General features: G+C 39.6%; 2 protein-coding genes across 3 annotated transcripts; both read left to right on the forward strand.

Annotated features, from left to right (window-relative positions):
• The first annotated feature begins 179 nt into the window (after window positions 1–179).
• On the forward strand, window positions 180–5,406 carry LOC104442106 (U-box domain-containing protein 33-like). Its single transcript, XM_010055413.3, has 8 exons — window positions 180–598; window positions 1,656–1,759; window positions 1,973–2,094; window positions 2,478–2,579; window positions 2,970–3,222; window positions 3,473–3,817; window positions 4,156–4,830; window positions 4,955–5,406. The coding sequence occupies exons 1-8, from the start codon at window positions 427–429 to the stop codon at window positions 5,141–5,143; spliced, it is 1,962 nt and encodes a 653-aa protein (XP_010053715.2). The 5' UTR covers window positions 180–426; the 3' UTR covers window positions 5,144–5,406.
• Window positions 5,407–8,151: 2,745 nt separating this feature from the next.
• Window positions 8,152–13,478, forward strand: LOC104432096 (U-box domain-containing protein 33-like). 2 transcript variants are annotated; one of them, XM_039311319.1, is made up of 9 exons: window positions 8,152–8,648; window positions 9,681–9,784; window positions 10,015–10,136; window positions 10,492–10,596; window positions 10,939–11,194; window positions 11,345–11,482; window positions 11,614–11,874; window positions 12,255–12,929; window positions 13,054–13,478. In XM_039311319.1, the coding sequence occupies exons 1-9, from the start codon at window positions 8,477–8,479 to the stop codon at window positions 13,240–13,242; spliced, it is 2,022 nt and encodes a 673-aa protein (XP_039167253.1). In that variant the 5' UTR covers window positions 8,152–8,476; the 3' UTR covers window positions 13,243–13,478. The 2 variants fall into 2 exon arrangements, with proteins under 2 accessions (XP_039167253.1, XP_039167252.1); XM_039311318.1 differs by having other exon boundaries at window positions 8,154–8,648; window positions 11,614–11,916.
• The last annotated feature ends 2,359 nt before the right edge of the window (window positions 13,479–15,837 follow it).

Genomic DNA, 15,837 nt, shown 5'->3' on the forward strand with positions numbered 1-15,837 from the left:
GTGGGTCAAAGAAAACTCTCTCATTATTTTAACAAACAAACCTACAACGGTGGATCCCCACGCTTCTAAAGTACGACGATGGCAGTTTCCACTCCGTTTCCTCGAAAGCTCTCGCTTTCATGGCGGCTTGTTTTGGCCATTGACTTCGCAAAGACTTCGGAACCGGAAAAGAGAGTCCGTAAGGAGACAAACACCTTCCTCCGCAAGTTAAACCCATCTCAATTCTCAACTGTTTCCACAGAGAGAGACAGGGAGAGATAATTGCCTTCTTAAAGCTGATGGGACGTTTCCCTCCTGCCTATTTCTAACCGAACGAATTCTTGAAAAAACTCGTCTGGGTCATCACGGGTCGGTGCCTCCCGCAAGGTGAAGTTGCTCTGTTCGCTCGGCTCTGCTTCCCCCGTTTCGGGTTAGGCGGCGGCTGTGATGGAGTTCGACGACGGTCGTTCGCCGGCGAGGGTGGTCAACGACAGAATCTACGTGGCGGTGGGGAGGGACGTGCAGGAAAGCAAGTCGACCCTTTCGTGGGCATTGGAGAATTTCGGAGCCGACTTTCGCATCATCCACGTTCATCAGCCTCATCAGCTGAATCCGTCTCGTGAGTGACCGTGCTCAAAAGTGACGGCTTTGCCAATTTAATCCGTCTTATGAGTTGTTTCTTGTTCCAATCATTGATCGTCAGAACTGTGGAGTTGAACAGTGTCACGGCATGTCTTTCCAGTAGATTATAACCCACAATGCTTTCCTTTTTTACCTTTTCAGTTTGCTGCGTAGTGGCAAGCAGACACAGGACCATGATGTACTTGGAATGTTGTGAATTTTCGCATGGTTCATCTCATAGTGGCTTGAGTTTGCTTTTATGATATTTAGGGTCTCCTTGTAGGCTCGGTTTTGTTCCCGCAAATTCTGATACTTTGCTCAGTAGAAGATTTCAAGCACTCATGATAATCTGCTCGAGATTTTACTGATCTCTTATTGTCGAAGGGATGACTGTGTTTAGCGATCATTAATCTAATGGTTAAATGAGATTGCTTTGTCAATCTCATTAGTATCATCTCTTGGTCAGCTGAAGCCATTTGGCATATGCTGAAAGAGATTGCTCTGTCATTTGTCAATTCCCGCAAAGGCAAGAATACATCTGTGTCGATATGAAAATCCCATTGAGTGAACTAAGAAGTGGAGACTTGGTAGTTTTCGGTTAGCTTCATGGCCATTTTTCTTTTTTAAAATTTGGGTGCACTCTATCAGCAAGGAGATATCCAATGATTTCACATGATAGTTTTTTGGGACTGCATTGAAGGAAGTTCATCTCTACCCAAGCGCATTATTGGACTTTATCGATGAGTCATTTGTCGATTTTGGTTGTAATAATTGCTCACCATGGATCTTCTATTTCCACGAATATGTGTTACGATAGCGGGTTTGAATCTTGATTTATTTTACTACTTAGTATGATTGTCTGAGGGATGATGCATCTGTGAAATGGTTCGGAAGATTAGTTTTCTCTGGCTCCTTAGAATGACCCACTCTAGAGAGTTAGTATTTGAATGCAATTGAATTGCTAGGATTTCTTTCCAGTTCTAGTTAAAGTAATTTTCCTCTGCTATAGTTCTGTAACTATTGTTTCCATTATGTGGTTGAACTCCGCTCTGCAGCACGCCCGTTTCATGGTAGTCGATCCAGGGATCCTCAAGAACTCGCAAGTCAACAGATGGACAGCATTCTGGATGAGTACATTCACATGTGTAGCCAGGCGGAGGTTATACCTTCTTTCAATAATACACGTCTGTTGCTTTTAAAAATGACTACTAATTTTTTTGTAAATAATTTGACCTACATGGCGGGTGAATCCCTCGTATCCCATATATTTATTTTTACCTGAAGCAAAATTGCTAGAAGACTAGAGCTACTGCAGCCAAATAAAAATATCCAGAATGTATTTATGTGGGCAAACTACTCTTTCTGTCTTCAGGTTCATGCTGAGAAAAGATTCATTGAGATGCAAGATATAGGAGAAGGGATTGTGGAACTCGTCGAGCAGCATGCCATTACGAAGCTTGTCATGGGAGCAGCTGCAGACAGACGCTATTTTGAGTACAATCAATCGTGATTCATAATTGAATCTTATTTAATTTACAGTACTTGGGCAGTAAAAGCTTGGCTGATATTTATAGTACAATCTAATCTGATCTTTACCCCATCCTGGTTCTAGATTAAGGACCCGCCAGTACTTTGGCTTTCCTTCATGACTTAGCATAGTTACGTATCTGAGTGAGCTACTAGGATTATCTCAACAGACAAAACTTAGAGTCCTGTATGTAATGAAGTTGCCAATTGTAATGATCACGGTTCAGTTGAGCTGTTTGCTTGGTATTGTATCCAAAGTTGACAAGTACATGTTTAAAAATCTGCTTTTTCTTTTTCTCTTTTCATTCCTATTCTTGAAATTGCTTGATCATCTCCCTTTCATGTTGCAGGGGGATGACACTCACATCCACGAAAGCAAAATTTGTAAACCAGCATGCACAGCGATCTTGTTCCATTTGGTTTGTCTGCCATGGGCACCGGATATACTTAAGGTACGTGTGATCATTTTATTGAGGTGTAATTATGGCAACCGGGAAGATGATTAATCTCAGGGAACAAATTTTTCAATGATTTCAAATGACTTTATATGTATTGATTATCAAAGACTTTGGGTATTCATTGTTAAATTAAAGTCAAATCCAAATGCTGAAAACTAAAAAAGTAAAATGAAAAGAAAATCAATCCAAAGAGACCTTAAGTTTCCAAGGTCTTCATCTCCATTTGCTGATATCACGCCCATTCACGTCTTGAGGTTTTGGTTGAGGCTCTGTATGTACAGGAGTATATTGGAGATTGCTGATCAAGCTGTTTCTAGAACTCCACTCAAGCTTTCCTTGAACACAACCTTATCTCAGTTGATGTGACATACCAAATCTTTACAGGGAAGGTGATTCAAACACTTCTGACGTGGGCATCACACCATCAGTATCGCAAGGGAGTTCTGTTGCTGAATCTGGACTACAAAATGTAAGGAGTCCTCTTGGTTCAGTTCATTCAAGATCCAACTCTAGTGAAGTTGAGGATGATCTACCCTCAGTCCGGTATGAAAGGGGTGAGGGGAGTAATTATACTTCTGAATCAAATTCAGCACGTGCATATGAAGGCTCCAGTCAAAACCAACGTTATACTGGAATGGTGAGAGCCCTCCTTTTTTTTAGACTGTATTCATTCATAATTTCAAGTTCTGGTGTATATACGATAGCTGGTGTTTGGATAAATTACTGGGAAAGCTGAGAAAACTGCAGATGGGGCTACCCAAAAGTAAAGTCCATGTTATGAGGCCCTATTTGGCTTTCAGTACTAAATTTATTGTTTTGATAAAATTATTCTGTAGGAATTTTCAAACAACGTTGTGCAATCTGCTGATATTTTTGCCCTTTTGCAGCTTAAAGCACTTGAAAATATACACAATGAGGAGCTAAGAGTGAGGAAATATCTTGAGGAATCGTTAGCACTACAAAAAGAAGCATTCGAAGCGCTGAAGAATCGACATGAGGAACTGGAGATGCTGTACGGAGATGCTCTGAAAGCTAATTCCGAAATCTTGGCTAACCAAACAAGCGAACCCTCCGGTGCACATGGACAGGACTTCATTTCTGAGTTTTCTGGGTACGAATTAGAGGCAGCTTTACAGATTGAGGAAGGGGAGTATGGGACCACCTTTAGAGGTTCACTTCATCACACGCAGGTGGTCATCAAAATGATGCAACCCCGCAATTACCGTCAGGCGGTAAGGTGGTTTTGCATTGTTGGAATTTCCTGGAAGGCACACAAAACAATTTAAATAAAATATTATTAGGGCAATGGCATTAGGAAGTTGTCTGTGGAACCAGGAAAGGGTCGAGTGACTGAAAAAACTTAAGAAGCACCCTGGTGACTCTAATTTGCTTAAAGATTGATGATCTAGTCTAAATCTTAAAACTTACTGGAGATCTGTTTATTGTTTTATTTAGGGACAAGTCTTATAATCAAGATATCACGTCTTTATTATGGTAATCTAGTAATCTTTGTCTTGTTTGCTGGGGCCGTGTCGGGTTCTCTCTCCCATACTTGTCAGTTCTGTTTCAGGTTCGACGTGTGACGAAGTTGAGGCATCCTAATTTGGTAACACTCATTGGAGTCTCCCCCGACACTCCGGCTCTCATTTATGAGTACCCCCCGAATGGCAGCCTTGAAGACCAACTCGGCGCCAGGGACACCAGCAACCATCTATCTTGGCAAACTCGAATCTGTATTTGTGCAGATACGTGCGCCGCTCTTATGTTTCTTCACTCTTGCCACGGGATGGTGCATGGCGATCTGAAACCGGGAAATATTCTTCTTGACTCCAACTTCACGGCCAAAATAGCCAACTTTGGATTGCATTCTGCACCATCTCATCCCCCCTCGACGGGAGAGTTGTCTTTTGCCTCTGATGTTTATTCATTTGGTTATGTGTTGCTGCGGTTACTCACCGGGAGATCGGCCCTGAATCTAGATGAAGTGATGCAAAATGCGTTGGATGGAGAAAACCTAAGTGGCCTGTTGGATCCTACCGCAGGGCACTGGCCGTTCGAGCAAGCCACCGAGCTGGCTCACCTGGCATTAAGTTGCCGTGACATCGACAGCGATAATCGACCAGATCTTGCGTCACGGGTGTGGCCGGTACTTGAACGGATGCGAACCGAAGCCTCTCTATCCAGTCGGTCTGGTCCAGAAGAGCCCAGCGAGCCTCCGGAGCATTTCCTTTGTCCAATCTCCTACGTGAGTCGGCTTACCATTTCATCGCGGCATATATCATTCACTGCTTGAACAGGGATCCATACGTTCGCCTGAATCATCATACATCGATCCTTGATTAATGTACTCGATTCGATCGTGCTTGTAGGAAATCATGCGAGATCCTCATGTGGCGGCAGATGGTTTTACTTACGAAGCATCGGAAATAAGACGCTGGCTTAATGACGGCCACGATACTTCGCCCATGACGAACAATCCGCTTTCGACCCTCGACCTTTTCCCGAACCAGGCTCTCCGTTCAATGATTCAAGAGTGGCGGCAACGCCACAACCTTTAATTTTGGCATTCGAGTGTGAGTATGCTAAGAGAATGCTGTGGAATGCTGCATGGAATCCATTTCAGCTGCATCTCCATGTCCTGTAAATGAGATCATATCGTGGAAACTTACAAGGACACCGGAGAGGTGAGATGGCTTAAGCGAAACGGAAGTCCAATGGGATGTTTTCTTTGGACCATCAATCTGTACAATTTATATTATTATTAGACTTTTAGTTTGTTCAATTTAATTCTTAAGTTATTGCTAAATGTTCAATTTCATCCCCAAACTGTGTGAATATAAACTGTGTGAACATGATGACACAAACAGAGGAATCACATTTATCATAACTCAGAGATTATATTAAACAAATTAAAAGTTTAGAAATGACATTATATATTGGATCGGAATGTATGGATCATTTATATCATTTTCTCTTTTCATTTTTGTTATTTACAAATGTCAACACATGCCACACGAATGAAAAAACTCGTGTTTGAAAATTAAGCAAACCCACTTTATCACTAATTATTTGAAAGTAATAAAAGAAACGTCGTCGTAGGACTGAAAAGATCCATCTATATCCGTGTATGAAAGCCAAAAATGTTTTTGTTTGAATTTTTGCTTTCCAAATTTACACTTACACTCACACTACCTATTTGTTGATTAATCACGCACTTTTCTCCCAATCATAATCACCACCTTGTCTTCTTTTTTTTGGGAAGAATCAGTATTTTTACTTTTTGACACTTCCTTGCCTCGGTGAAAAAATCAGGGAGTCAATCATCTTATCATTAAAATGGCATTACTAAATATATTTGACGAATACAATTTATAATATTATCTTCAAAACTGCTGTGTATGTGCATTGCGCGTGCATGAGAACTAGTAATTATATAAAACAAAGAAGACCTCCTACTTTTCAAAGATCACAATTATTTTGTTCTTCCCTAAATATCATCTATTTTTATTCTATAAATATTGAATCCATTGGCAAATGCGTAAACTGATAATTTCCAACATCCCTCTCATTTTTCAATATTAATAATATCTTTTCTACCCAAAATGACATTCCTAAAATTATCAAATTTAGATATTTTTCCCTTTCCACACATATTTACACAGTTTCCTCATATTGTAAATTTTCATCTTTTATGTCTTTCCAGAATTTAATGATTTGGATATTTCATTTAATAAGGTGATTTTCTTAAAAATTTCAAATGTCAATTTCTTGCATACACACAATTGTGTGTTCTCATTTACTAGTATTTTAATATTTATAACTAGTGAAAAAAAAACTGCACATAATTATTAACTTACATATTTTTCTTTGGATTTATATTTGTACAATAAATGGTCGAGGACATTAAACAAATTTTTGTTATTGAAATCTCTTAAAAGTGGGATGTCAGCTATTCTTCATTGAATATTACATATGGGATATAGTATTCCGAATTGGTATTTGATGGAGTTTTCAAAAATAAACTCCATCTTGTTAGAGCTTGCCTGTTTAGACTTTGCTTTTTGTGTTCCCACTAAATTTTAGAATATTATTCAAATTTAAAAAAATGCATGGAATATTACGTGCAAATATATGTGGCAAAAATTTGTGCACTCTAAAGGTTTTGAGTATTGGTAAAATGCGGCCGCCACAATCGTGAGGATTTTCTTTTGAAAAAGTGGAAATGCTCTCTCTCATCCATAGTTGAAGGATCCAAATTTTGCATTTTCTAGTGGAATTTTCATAACTTGGTGATAGCCCTAGGCCCAGGAACAAGTTCATATCGTGCGTGCAAGAGAAAAAGGAGAAAGTGAAAAGAGAGAGAAGTGGGGGAAGGTCGAAAAGACCCGCTCGCATGCATAGGACGTTCATGATGGAATTGGCATATTCATTCCACCAATAAATTTTTTATTCAGAGAGAGTGTTCACTATTTATTATCAATTAGTATATATAAAATATAATCAACCACCTACTTGAAATTATGTAGCAAAATACAATTAGATTTTTTTTTTTTTTAAGGAACAAGTGATGTTTCCACTATAAATTCATAAATTATCGTAAATATTATTCAAGAGATATCACTTATCATTATTGCTTTATCAACATTTTCAAATCTCAAAATATAATTCTCTTTTCGTAAACATTTACACAATTTCTTATATTGTGCATTTTCATCTGTAACATTTTCACTATCCCATTGTTCAAATGTTTCCGAACAAAGTAAATTTGCCTAACCTTTCAAATGACAAGTTCTTGCTCGTACTTACTAAAAGGCACCTGCATTTGCCGGTACTATTAATGCAAAGTGCAATGTAAATGAAATTTATTAAAAATATCATTTCCTACCACTATGTCTTATAACCGAACACAAGAATCTCCATTCTATTCCACTCCCACATTTTACTAAACAAAGTCATTGGTACCGTCATTCCATGTCCCTCATTCAATTCTATTTAGCCACACCGAACACAACAATAGAAATAGTGGCACGTCCATAAAATATCCTCAATGCCAATTGTTTTTCCACGGGACAACTATTGAAATTGTCGTGATTAAATTTTACATGAAATATCTCAATAATCGGAAAAAAGATATAGGATTAATACCACGAAAACGTGTAATAAATTTATCAAAATTAATTTTAGGTCACTTATGATAAAATTCGAAAAAATCCAAAATTAATACATATTTGACAAATTTATGCCAAATTAATATGGATAACCAAGTCAATTGAGGTAATAATTTCACGATAGAACAGACCGATTTAGGGTTTTTGGTGAACAAATAGTCTGGGGGCTTATGTGTCAATTTTGAGTGTTCAGTGGTAAAAAAAAAAAAGCGTGGGGAACAAAGGTGAAAAAGCAAAAGATGAAACGGAAAGGAAGATGGAAATGAACGTTGATTCCCGCATCTGTCGAGCACGACGACGGCGATGGCCGTTTCCCCTCAGTGTATACACGGAAAGCTCCTGGCTTTTCGACGCGAGCTGCTGCTGCTGCTGCTTTTGGCCATATTGACTCCGCTGACACTTTCTTGGGAACGATAAAAGGAGAGAAGACGAAAGGAGACAAGCGCCTTCCTCCGGAAGCTACCCCCCCCCCAATCCTCGATTCTCAACTGTGTCCGTACGGAGAGGGGAGAGAGACAGCGATTCTTTGACGGCTTAGGCTTTGGTTGGGTGGGCCCTCCGCCATGATTGCTCCCCTCGAAGCTGATTGGTCATTTCCCTTCCTGTGCGCATGCATAAGCAAAAGGAGGGAAAAAGCCCATCTGGGTCGTCGCCGATCGGCGTCTCTGGCCGGGTGAAGTTCCTCTTCTCCCCTCCCCTGTTTCGAGCGGAGCGGCGGCTGCGATGGAGGTCGGCGACGGTCGCTCGCCGGCGAGGGTGGTCAACGACAGGGTCTACGTCGCGGTGGGGAGGGACGTACGGGAGGGACGGTCGACCCTCTCGTGGGCGATGAACAATTTCGATGGCCACTTCCGGATCATTCACGTCCACCAGCCTCACCAGCTGAATCCATCTCGTAAGTGATCGGGTTCAAAGGCGATTGGCTTTTCCCGAGTTTAATCCCATCTTGTACATCGTTTCTTTTTTGCAATCCTCGATTGTCAGGACTTGGAGTTGAACGGTGTCGTGGCATGACTTTTCGATAGATTTTGACCCGCAAAGTTTTCTTCTTCTTCTTTTTCCCCTGCTTTTCTTTTCAGTTTGCTGTGTATTGGCAAGGGGACGCAGGACCATGTGCTTATAATGTCGTGAATTTCCAATGGTTCATTTTGTGTCGGCTTGAATTTGCTTTTATGAGTTTTAGGTTCTCCTTGTAGGCTCAATCATGTTCCCGCAATGTTTGATACTTTGCTCAATACAAGCTTTCAAGCACACGCGATAGTTTGCTCAAGATTTTACTGCTCTTTTATTGTCAAAAGGATGGTCAAAGGGATGGCTAGCATTATGGTAATATCATCGCTTGATCAGCTGACTCCATATGGTGTATGTTGAAAGAGATTGCTTTTTTGTCTGTCAATCTCCTCAAAAGAGATAGTACATTTATGTCAATATGAAATCTGTTGAGTGAACTAAGAAATGGAGGTTGGTAGTTTTTGATTAGCTTCATGGCCCTTTTATTTTCTTTTTTCTTTTTTCATTGGGGTGCACCTGTGCTCTATCGGCAAGAAGATCTCCAATGATTTCAGATGATAGTTTTGTGGGACTGCATTGAAGGAAGTTCATCTCTACCCAAGCACATTATTGGACTTTAACGATAGATGGGTCAATCGTCAATTTTGGGTGTAAAAATAGCTCACCGCAAATATTATATTTCCACTAATAAGTGTCATGACTCCACGGTTGAATCTTGATTAGTTTACTACTTAGTATCACTGTATGAAGCATGATGCATCTGCAAAATGGTTCTGAGAATGACCCGCTTTAGAATTATAATATTTGAATGCGAACAAATTGCTAGTATTCTTTTCAAGTTCTAGTCAATGCAATTTTCCTCTGCTATAGTCCTGTAATAATAGTTTCCATTATGTGGTGGAACTCCGCTCCACAGCACGCCTGTTTTATGGTGGTGGATCCAGGAATCCTCAAGAACTCGCAAGGCAAGAGATGGAAAGGATTCTGGATGAGTACATACACATGTGTAGCCAAGCAGGGGTTAGTACCTTCCTTTTGCAGTACACATTTGTTGCTTCTAAAAATTGCTATTGATCGCACAAAACTCTCTATCCTTTGTAAATAATTCGGCCTACATGGCAGGTGAATCACTCATATCATGGTTATTTATCTTTACCTGAAGCAAAATTGCTAGAAGACTACGACTACTGCCACCAAATAAAAAGTTTTAGAGTGTATTTACGGGTACAAACTGCCATTTCTTTCTTCAGGTTCCTGCTCAGAAAAGACACGTTGAGATGCAAGATATAGGAAAAGGGATTGTGGAACTCATCGAGCAGCATGCCATCACGAAGCTTGTCATGGGAGCAGCTGCAGACAGACGCTATTTTGAGTACAGCCTAATCATAATTCATGATTGTATATTTAATTAAATTACAGTTGGGCATTACAAGCTAATCTGATATTTATCCCCTCCTGGTCCTAGATTAAGCGTCCAACAGTACTCGGGCTTTGCTTAATGAGCTGGCATAGTGACTTTTCTGAGCGACCTACTAGGATTATCTTGACAGACTAAACCTAGAATCCTGTATGTAATGAAGCAGCCAATTGTAATGATCACAGTTAGGTTGAGCCATGTGCTTGGAATTGTATTTTAAGTTGACAAGTGTGTGTCTAAAAATCTGTGCCCTTTTTCTTTTTCACTAGTATTCTCAAAATTGCTTGGTCATCTGCTTTTCACGTTGCAGGGGGATGACACAACTCACCTCTGCAAAGGCCAAGTTTGTGAACCAGCATGCGCATCCATCTTGTCATATTTGGTTTGTCTGCAATGGGCACATAATCTACTCAAGGTACATGTGACTATTTTTATCGAGGTGTATGGAGAGCATGAAGATGATAAATCTCAGGGGAACAAATTTTTAACTATTGTAAATGACTATAGAAGTATAGATGGATTGATTTTCAAAGACTTTGGGTTTTCATTGTTAAATGAAAGTCAAAGTCACTCCAAAGAGATCCCATCTCCATTTGCTGATGAAGCCATTCTCATCCACTTCTTGAGGTTTTGGTTCAGGCTCTTTATTTACTGGAGTATATTGGAGATTGCTGCTTAAGCTTTTTCTAAAATTCATGTCGAGCTATAGTTGAACACAACCTTAGCTCAGTAAATGTTACCTACCAAATCTTTACAGGGAAGGTGATTTAAGCACTTTTGATATGGACATCACATCATCAGTATTACCAGGTAGATCTGTTGTTGAATCTGGACTACAAAATACGAGGAGTCCTTCTCTTGATTCGGTTCATTCAAGATCCAACTCTAGTGAAGTTGAAGATGATCTAGCTTTGGTTCAGTATGAAAGGGGTGAGGGGAGCAACCATGTTACTGAATCAAATTCAGTGCGCGCATATGAAGGCTACAGTCAAAATCAAAGTTATACTGGAATGGTGAGAATTTTCTTTTCCTTTTTAGACTGTGCATGTTCATAATTTATATACTACAGCTGGTGTTAGATAAATGACTGGGAGGAAAAATCTTTCTTATGAATGTGACGATGATTATCTCTTATGAATGTGACGATGATTATCTCCTCTCAGGAAGGAAGTTATAGTGAGGATCTCTATGAGCAACTGGACCAAGCAATGAAAGAAGTTGCATGTGCAAAACAGGAGGCACTAGAAGAATTGATCCGGCGTCAGAAAGCTGAGAAAACAGCAAATGAGGCTACCCGCAAAGTAAAGTCCTTGTTATGAGGCCTTACTCAGTTGTCAGTTGTATTGTTTTGAGGCAGCATGAATTGGTAGGATAAATTCCAAAAGCAGTTTCAAGCATTGATATGTAATCTGCTGATTTCCTTGCTTTGCAGCTTGAAGCACTTGAAAATAAATACAATGAGGAGCTAAGATTGAAGAAAGGTATTGAGGAATTGCCAGCACAAGAAAAGGAAGCATTGGAAGTTCCGAAGAAGTATAATGAGGAACTCTTGGCTAACCAAACAAGCGAACCCTCCGGTGCACATGGACAGGACTTCATTTCTGAGTTTTCTGGGTACAAATTAGAGGCAGCTTTACAGATTGAGGAAGGGGAGTATGGGACCACCTATAGAGGTTCACTTCATCACACGCAGGTGATCATCAAGATGATGCAACCCTGCAATTACCGTCAGGCGGTAAGGTGGTTTTGCATTGTTGGAATTTCCTGGAAGGCACACAAAACAATTTAAATAAAATATTATTAGGGCAATGGCATTATGAAGTTGTCTGTGGAACCAGGAAGGGGTCAAGTGACTGCAAAAACTTAAGAAGTACGCTGGTGACTCTAATTTGCTTAAAGATTGATACTGTAGTCTAAATCTTAAAACTTACTGGAGATCTGTTTATTGTTTTATATAGGGACAAGTCTTATAATCAAGATATCACGTCTTTATTATGGTAATCTAGTAATCTTTGTCTTGTTTGCTGGGGCCGTGTCGGGTTCTCTCTCCCATACTTGTCAGTTCTGTTTCAGGTTCGACGTGTGACGAAGTTGAGGCATCCTAATTTGGTAACACTCATTGGAGTCTCCCCCGACACTCCGGCTCTCATTTATGAGTACCCCCCGAATGGCAGCCTTGAAGACCAACTCGGCGCCAGGGACACCAGCAACCATCTATCTTGGCAAACTCGAATCTGTATTTGTGCAGATACGTGCGCCGCTCTTATGTTTCTTCACTCTTGCCACGGGATGGTGCATGGCGATCTGAAACCGGGAAATATTCTTCTTGACTCCAACTTCACGGCCAAAATAGCCAACTTTGGACTGCATTCTGCACCATCTCATTTCCCCTCGACGGGAGAGTTGTCTTTTGCCTCTGATGTTTATTCATTTGGTTATGTGTTGCTGCGGTTACTCACTGGGAGATCGGCCCTGAATCTAGATGAAGTGATGCAAAATGCATTGGATGGAGAAAACCTAAGTGGCGTGTTGGATCCTACAGCAGGGCACTGGCCATTCGAGCAAGCCACCGAGCTGGCTCACCTGGCGTTAAGTTGCCGTGACATCGACAGCGATAATCGACCGGATCTTGCGTCACAGGTGTGGCCGGTACTTGAACGGATGCGAACCGAAGCCTCTCTATCCAGTCGGTCTGGTCCAGAAGAGCCCAGCCAGCCTCCGGAGCATTTCCTTTGTCCAATCTCCAACGTGAGTCGGCTTACCATTTCATCTCGGCATATATTATTCACTGCTTGAACAGGGATCCATACGTTCGCCTGAATCATCATACATCGATCCTTGATTAACGTACTCGATTCGATCGTGCTTGTAGGAAATCATGCGAGATCCTCATGTGGCGGCAGATGGTTTTACTTACGAAGCATCGGAAATAAGACGCTGGCTTAGCGACGGCCACGATACTTCGCCCATGACGAATAATCCGCTTTCAACCCTCGATCTTTTCCCGAACCAGGCGCTCCGTTCAATGATTCAAGAGTGGCGGCAACGCCACAACCTTTAATTTTGGCATTCGAGTGTGAGTATGCTAAGAGAATGCTGTGGAATGCTGCATGGAATCCATTTCAGCTGCATCTCCATGTCCTGTAAATGAGATCATATCGTGGAAACTTACAAGGACACCGAAGAGGTGAGATCGCTTAAGCGAAACGGAAGTCCAATGGGATGTTTTCTTTGGACCATCAATTTGTACAATTTATATTATTATTAGACTTTTAGTTTGTTCAATTTAATTCTTAAGTTATTGATAAATGTTCAATTTCGTCCATAAATTGTGTGAATATAAACTGTGTGAACATGACACAAATAGAGGGATCACATTTATCATAACTCAAAAATTATATTAAATAAATTAAAAGTTTAGAAATGACATTATATATTGGATTGGAATGTATAGATCATTTATATCATTTTCTCTTTTCATTTTTGTTATTTACAAATGTCAACACATGCCACATGAATGAAAAAACTCGTGTTTGAAAATTAAGCAAACCCACTTTATCACTAATTATTTGAAAGTAATAAAAGAAACGTCGTCGTAGGACTGAAAAGATCCATCTATATCCGAAAGCCAAAAATGTTTTTGTTTGAATTTTTGCTTTCCAAATTTACACTCACACTCACACTACCTATTTGTTGATTAATCACGCACTTTTTTCCCAATCATAATCACCACCTTGTCTTTTTTTCTTTTTCTTTTTTTGGGAAGAATCAGTGTTTTTACTTTTTGACACTTCCTTGCCTCGGTGAAAAAATCAGGGAGTCAATCATCTTATCATTAAAATGGCATTACTAAATAAATTTGACGAATACAATTTATAATATTATCTCCAAAACTGCTGTGTGTGTGCATTGCGTGTGCATGAGAACTAGTAATTATATAAAACAAAGAAGACCTCCTACTTTTCAAAGATCACAATGATTTTGTTCTTCCCTAAATATCATCTATTATTTACTCTATAAATATTGAATCCATTGGCAAATGCGTAAACTGATAATATTCCAACATCCCTCTCATTTTCAATATTAATAAATCTTCTCTACCCCAAAATGACATTCCTAAAATTATCAAATGTAGATATTTTTCCCTTTCCACACATATTTACACAGTTTCCTCATATTGTAAATTTTCATCTATTATGTCTTTCCATAATTTAATGATTTGGATATTTCATATAATAAGGTGATTTTCTTCAAAATTTCAAATGTCAATTTCTTGCATACACACAATTGTGTGTTCTCATTTACTAGTATTTTAATATTTATAACTAGTGAAAAAAATGCACATAATTATTAACTTACATATTTTTCTTTGGATTTATATTTGTACAATAAATAGTCGAGGACATTTATAAACATTTTTTTTTATTGAAACCTCTTAAAAGTGGGATGTCAGCTATTCTTCATTGAATATTACAATGGGATACAATATTTCGAGTTGGTATTTGATGGAGTTTTCAAAAATAAACTCCATCCTATTAGAGCTTGCCTGTTTAGAATTTGCTTTTTGCGTTCTCACCAAATTTTAGAATATTATTCAAATTTTAAAAATGCATGGAATATTATGTGCGAATATATGTGGCAAAAGTTTTGAGTATCGTTAAAATGCAGCCGCCACAATGGTGAGGATTTTCTTTTGAAAAAGTGGAAATGCTGTCTCTCATCCATAGTTGACGGATCCAAATTTTGCATTTTTCTAGTGGGATTTTCATAACTCGGTGATAGCACTAGGCCCAGGAACAAGTTCATATCGTGTGTGCAGGAGAAAAAGAAGAAGGTGAAAAGAGAGAGGAGAAGTGGGGGCAGGTCGAAAAGACCCGCTCGCATGCATAGGACGTTCATAATGGAATTTGCACATTCATTAAGAGAAAGTGTTAAAAAGTTTTAAACATTTTATATTTATGTTAATTTAGTCGTATATCTTTTTTTTTTGTTAATTTAGTCCTAAATATTTTTACGTTATACTAATTTAGTTCTTTTTAATTAATTTTGATTTGATTTTGCTGAATAGACGCCAACCGACTGAAATGACGTGATCGCCTGGCGTGAATAATTTTTAATTATATTTTAATTGTTTTTTGAATTTTTTTCTTTTATGTTTTTTCTGCATGAGTACTTAACGTTTTCTCTTCATGGCGAGAAAATATTCAGTGGTTGCTAACCACCAGGTCACCATCCTATGTGGCGCGCATGAGCTGAAGTGGCTCCATTGAAAGATCGACACGTGACCTCTGGTCTGGACTGGCCACGAAATGGAAAAGTCTAAAAGTTGAGTTTTCTTTTTCTCGTTCCGCAGGCTGGCTGTCAGAAAAGGACGAGACAATAAATGCTCGGACTACCGCTTAAAAAATTCTCTCTCTTAATTTCAATTTTCAAGCTCTTTACGTTCTTTCTTGAAGAAGAACAGCCCAGACACTTTTCTTTCTTTCTCCAGCGAGTCCACTGCCTCCGCCTCTCCAGAAAGCCTCGCCGGTCGTTGCTTCTCCCAAGAGCTCCGTCGGTCGCAACTGGTTCCTGCCTTTGCCTCCGCCGTTGCCTCTCGGAGCGCCATCGGTGGTTCCAACGAGCTCGAGTAAACCTTGCACGCGCTTCGCTCCTC

This window comes from Eucalyptus grandis, chromosome 4 (genome assembly GCF_016545825.1).
Source record: "Eucalyptus grandis isolate ANBG69807.140 chromosome 4, ASM1654582v1, whole genome shotgun sequence".
NCBI classification, from domain to species: domain Eukaryota; kingdom Viridiplantae; phylum Streptophyta; class Magnoliopsida; order Myrtales; family Myrtaceae; genus Eucalyptus; species Eucalyptus grandis.

Coding starts and splice junctions, on each gene's coding strand:
- LOC104442106 (XM_010055413.3), top strand. CDS start 427: ATGGAGTTCGACGACGGTCGTTCGCCGGCGAGGGTGGTCAACGACAGA. Junction 3,818..4,155: donor CCCGCAATTACCGTCAGGCG/GTAAGGTGGTTT, acceptor GTTCTGTTTCAG/GTTCGACGTGTGACGAAGTT. Junction 4,831..4,954: donor TCCTTTGTCCAATCTCCTAC/GTGAGTCGGCTT, acceptor TCGTGCTTGTAG/GAAATCATGCGAGATCCTCA.
- LOC104432096 (XM_039311318.1), top strand. CDS start 8,477: ATGGAGGTCGGCGACGGTCGCTCGCCGGCGAGGGTGGTCAACGACAGG. Junction 11,917..12,254: donor CCTGCAATTACCGTCAGGCG/GTAAGGTGGTTT, acceptor GTTCTGTTTCAG/GTTCGACGTGTGACGAAGTT. Junction 12,930..13,053: donor TCCTTTGTCCAATCTCCAAC/GTGAGTCGGCTT, acceptor TCGTGCTTGTAG/GAAATCATGCGAGATCCTCA.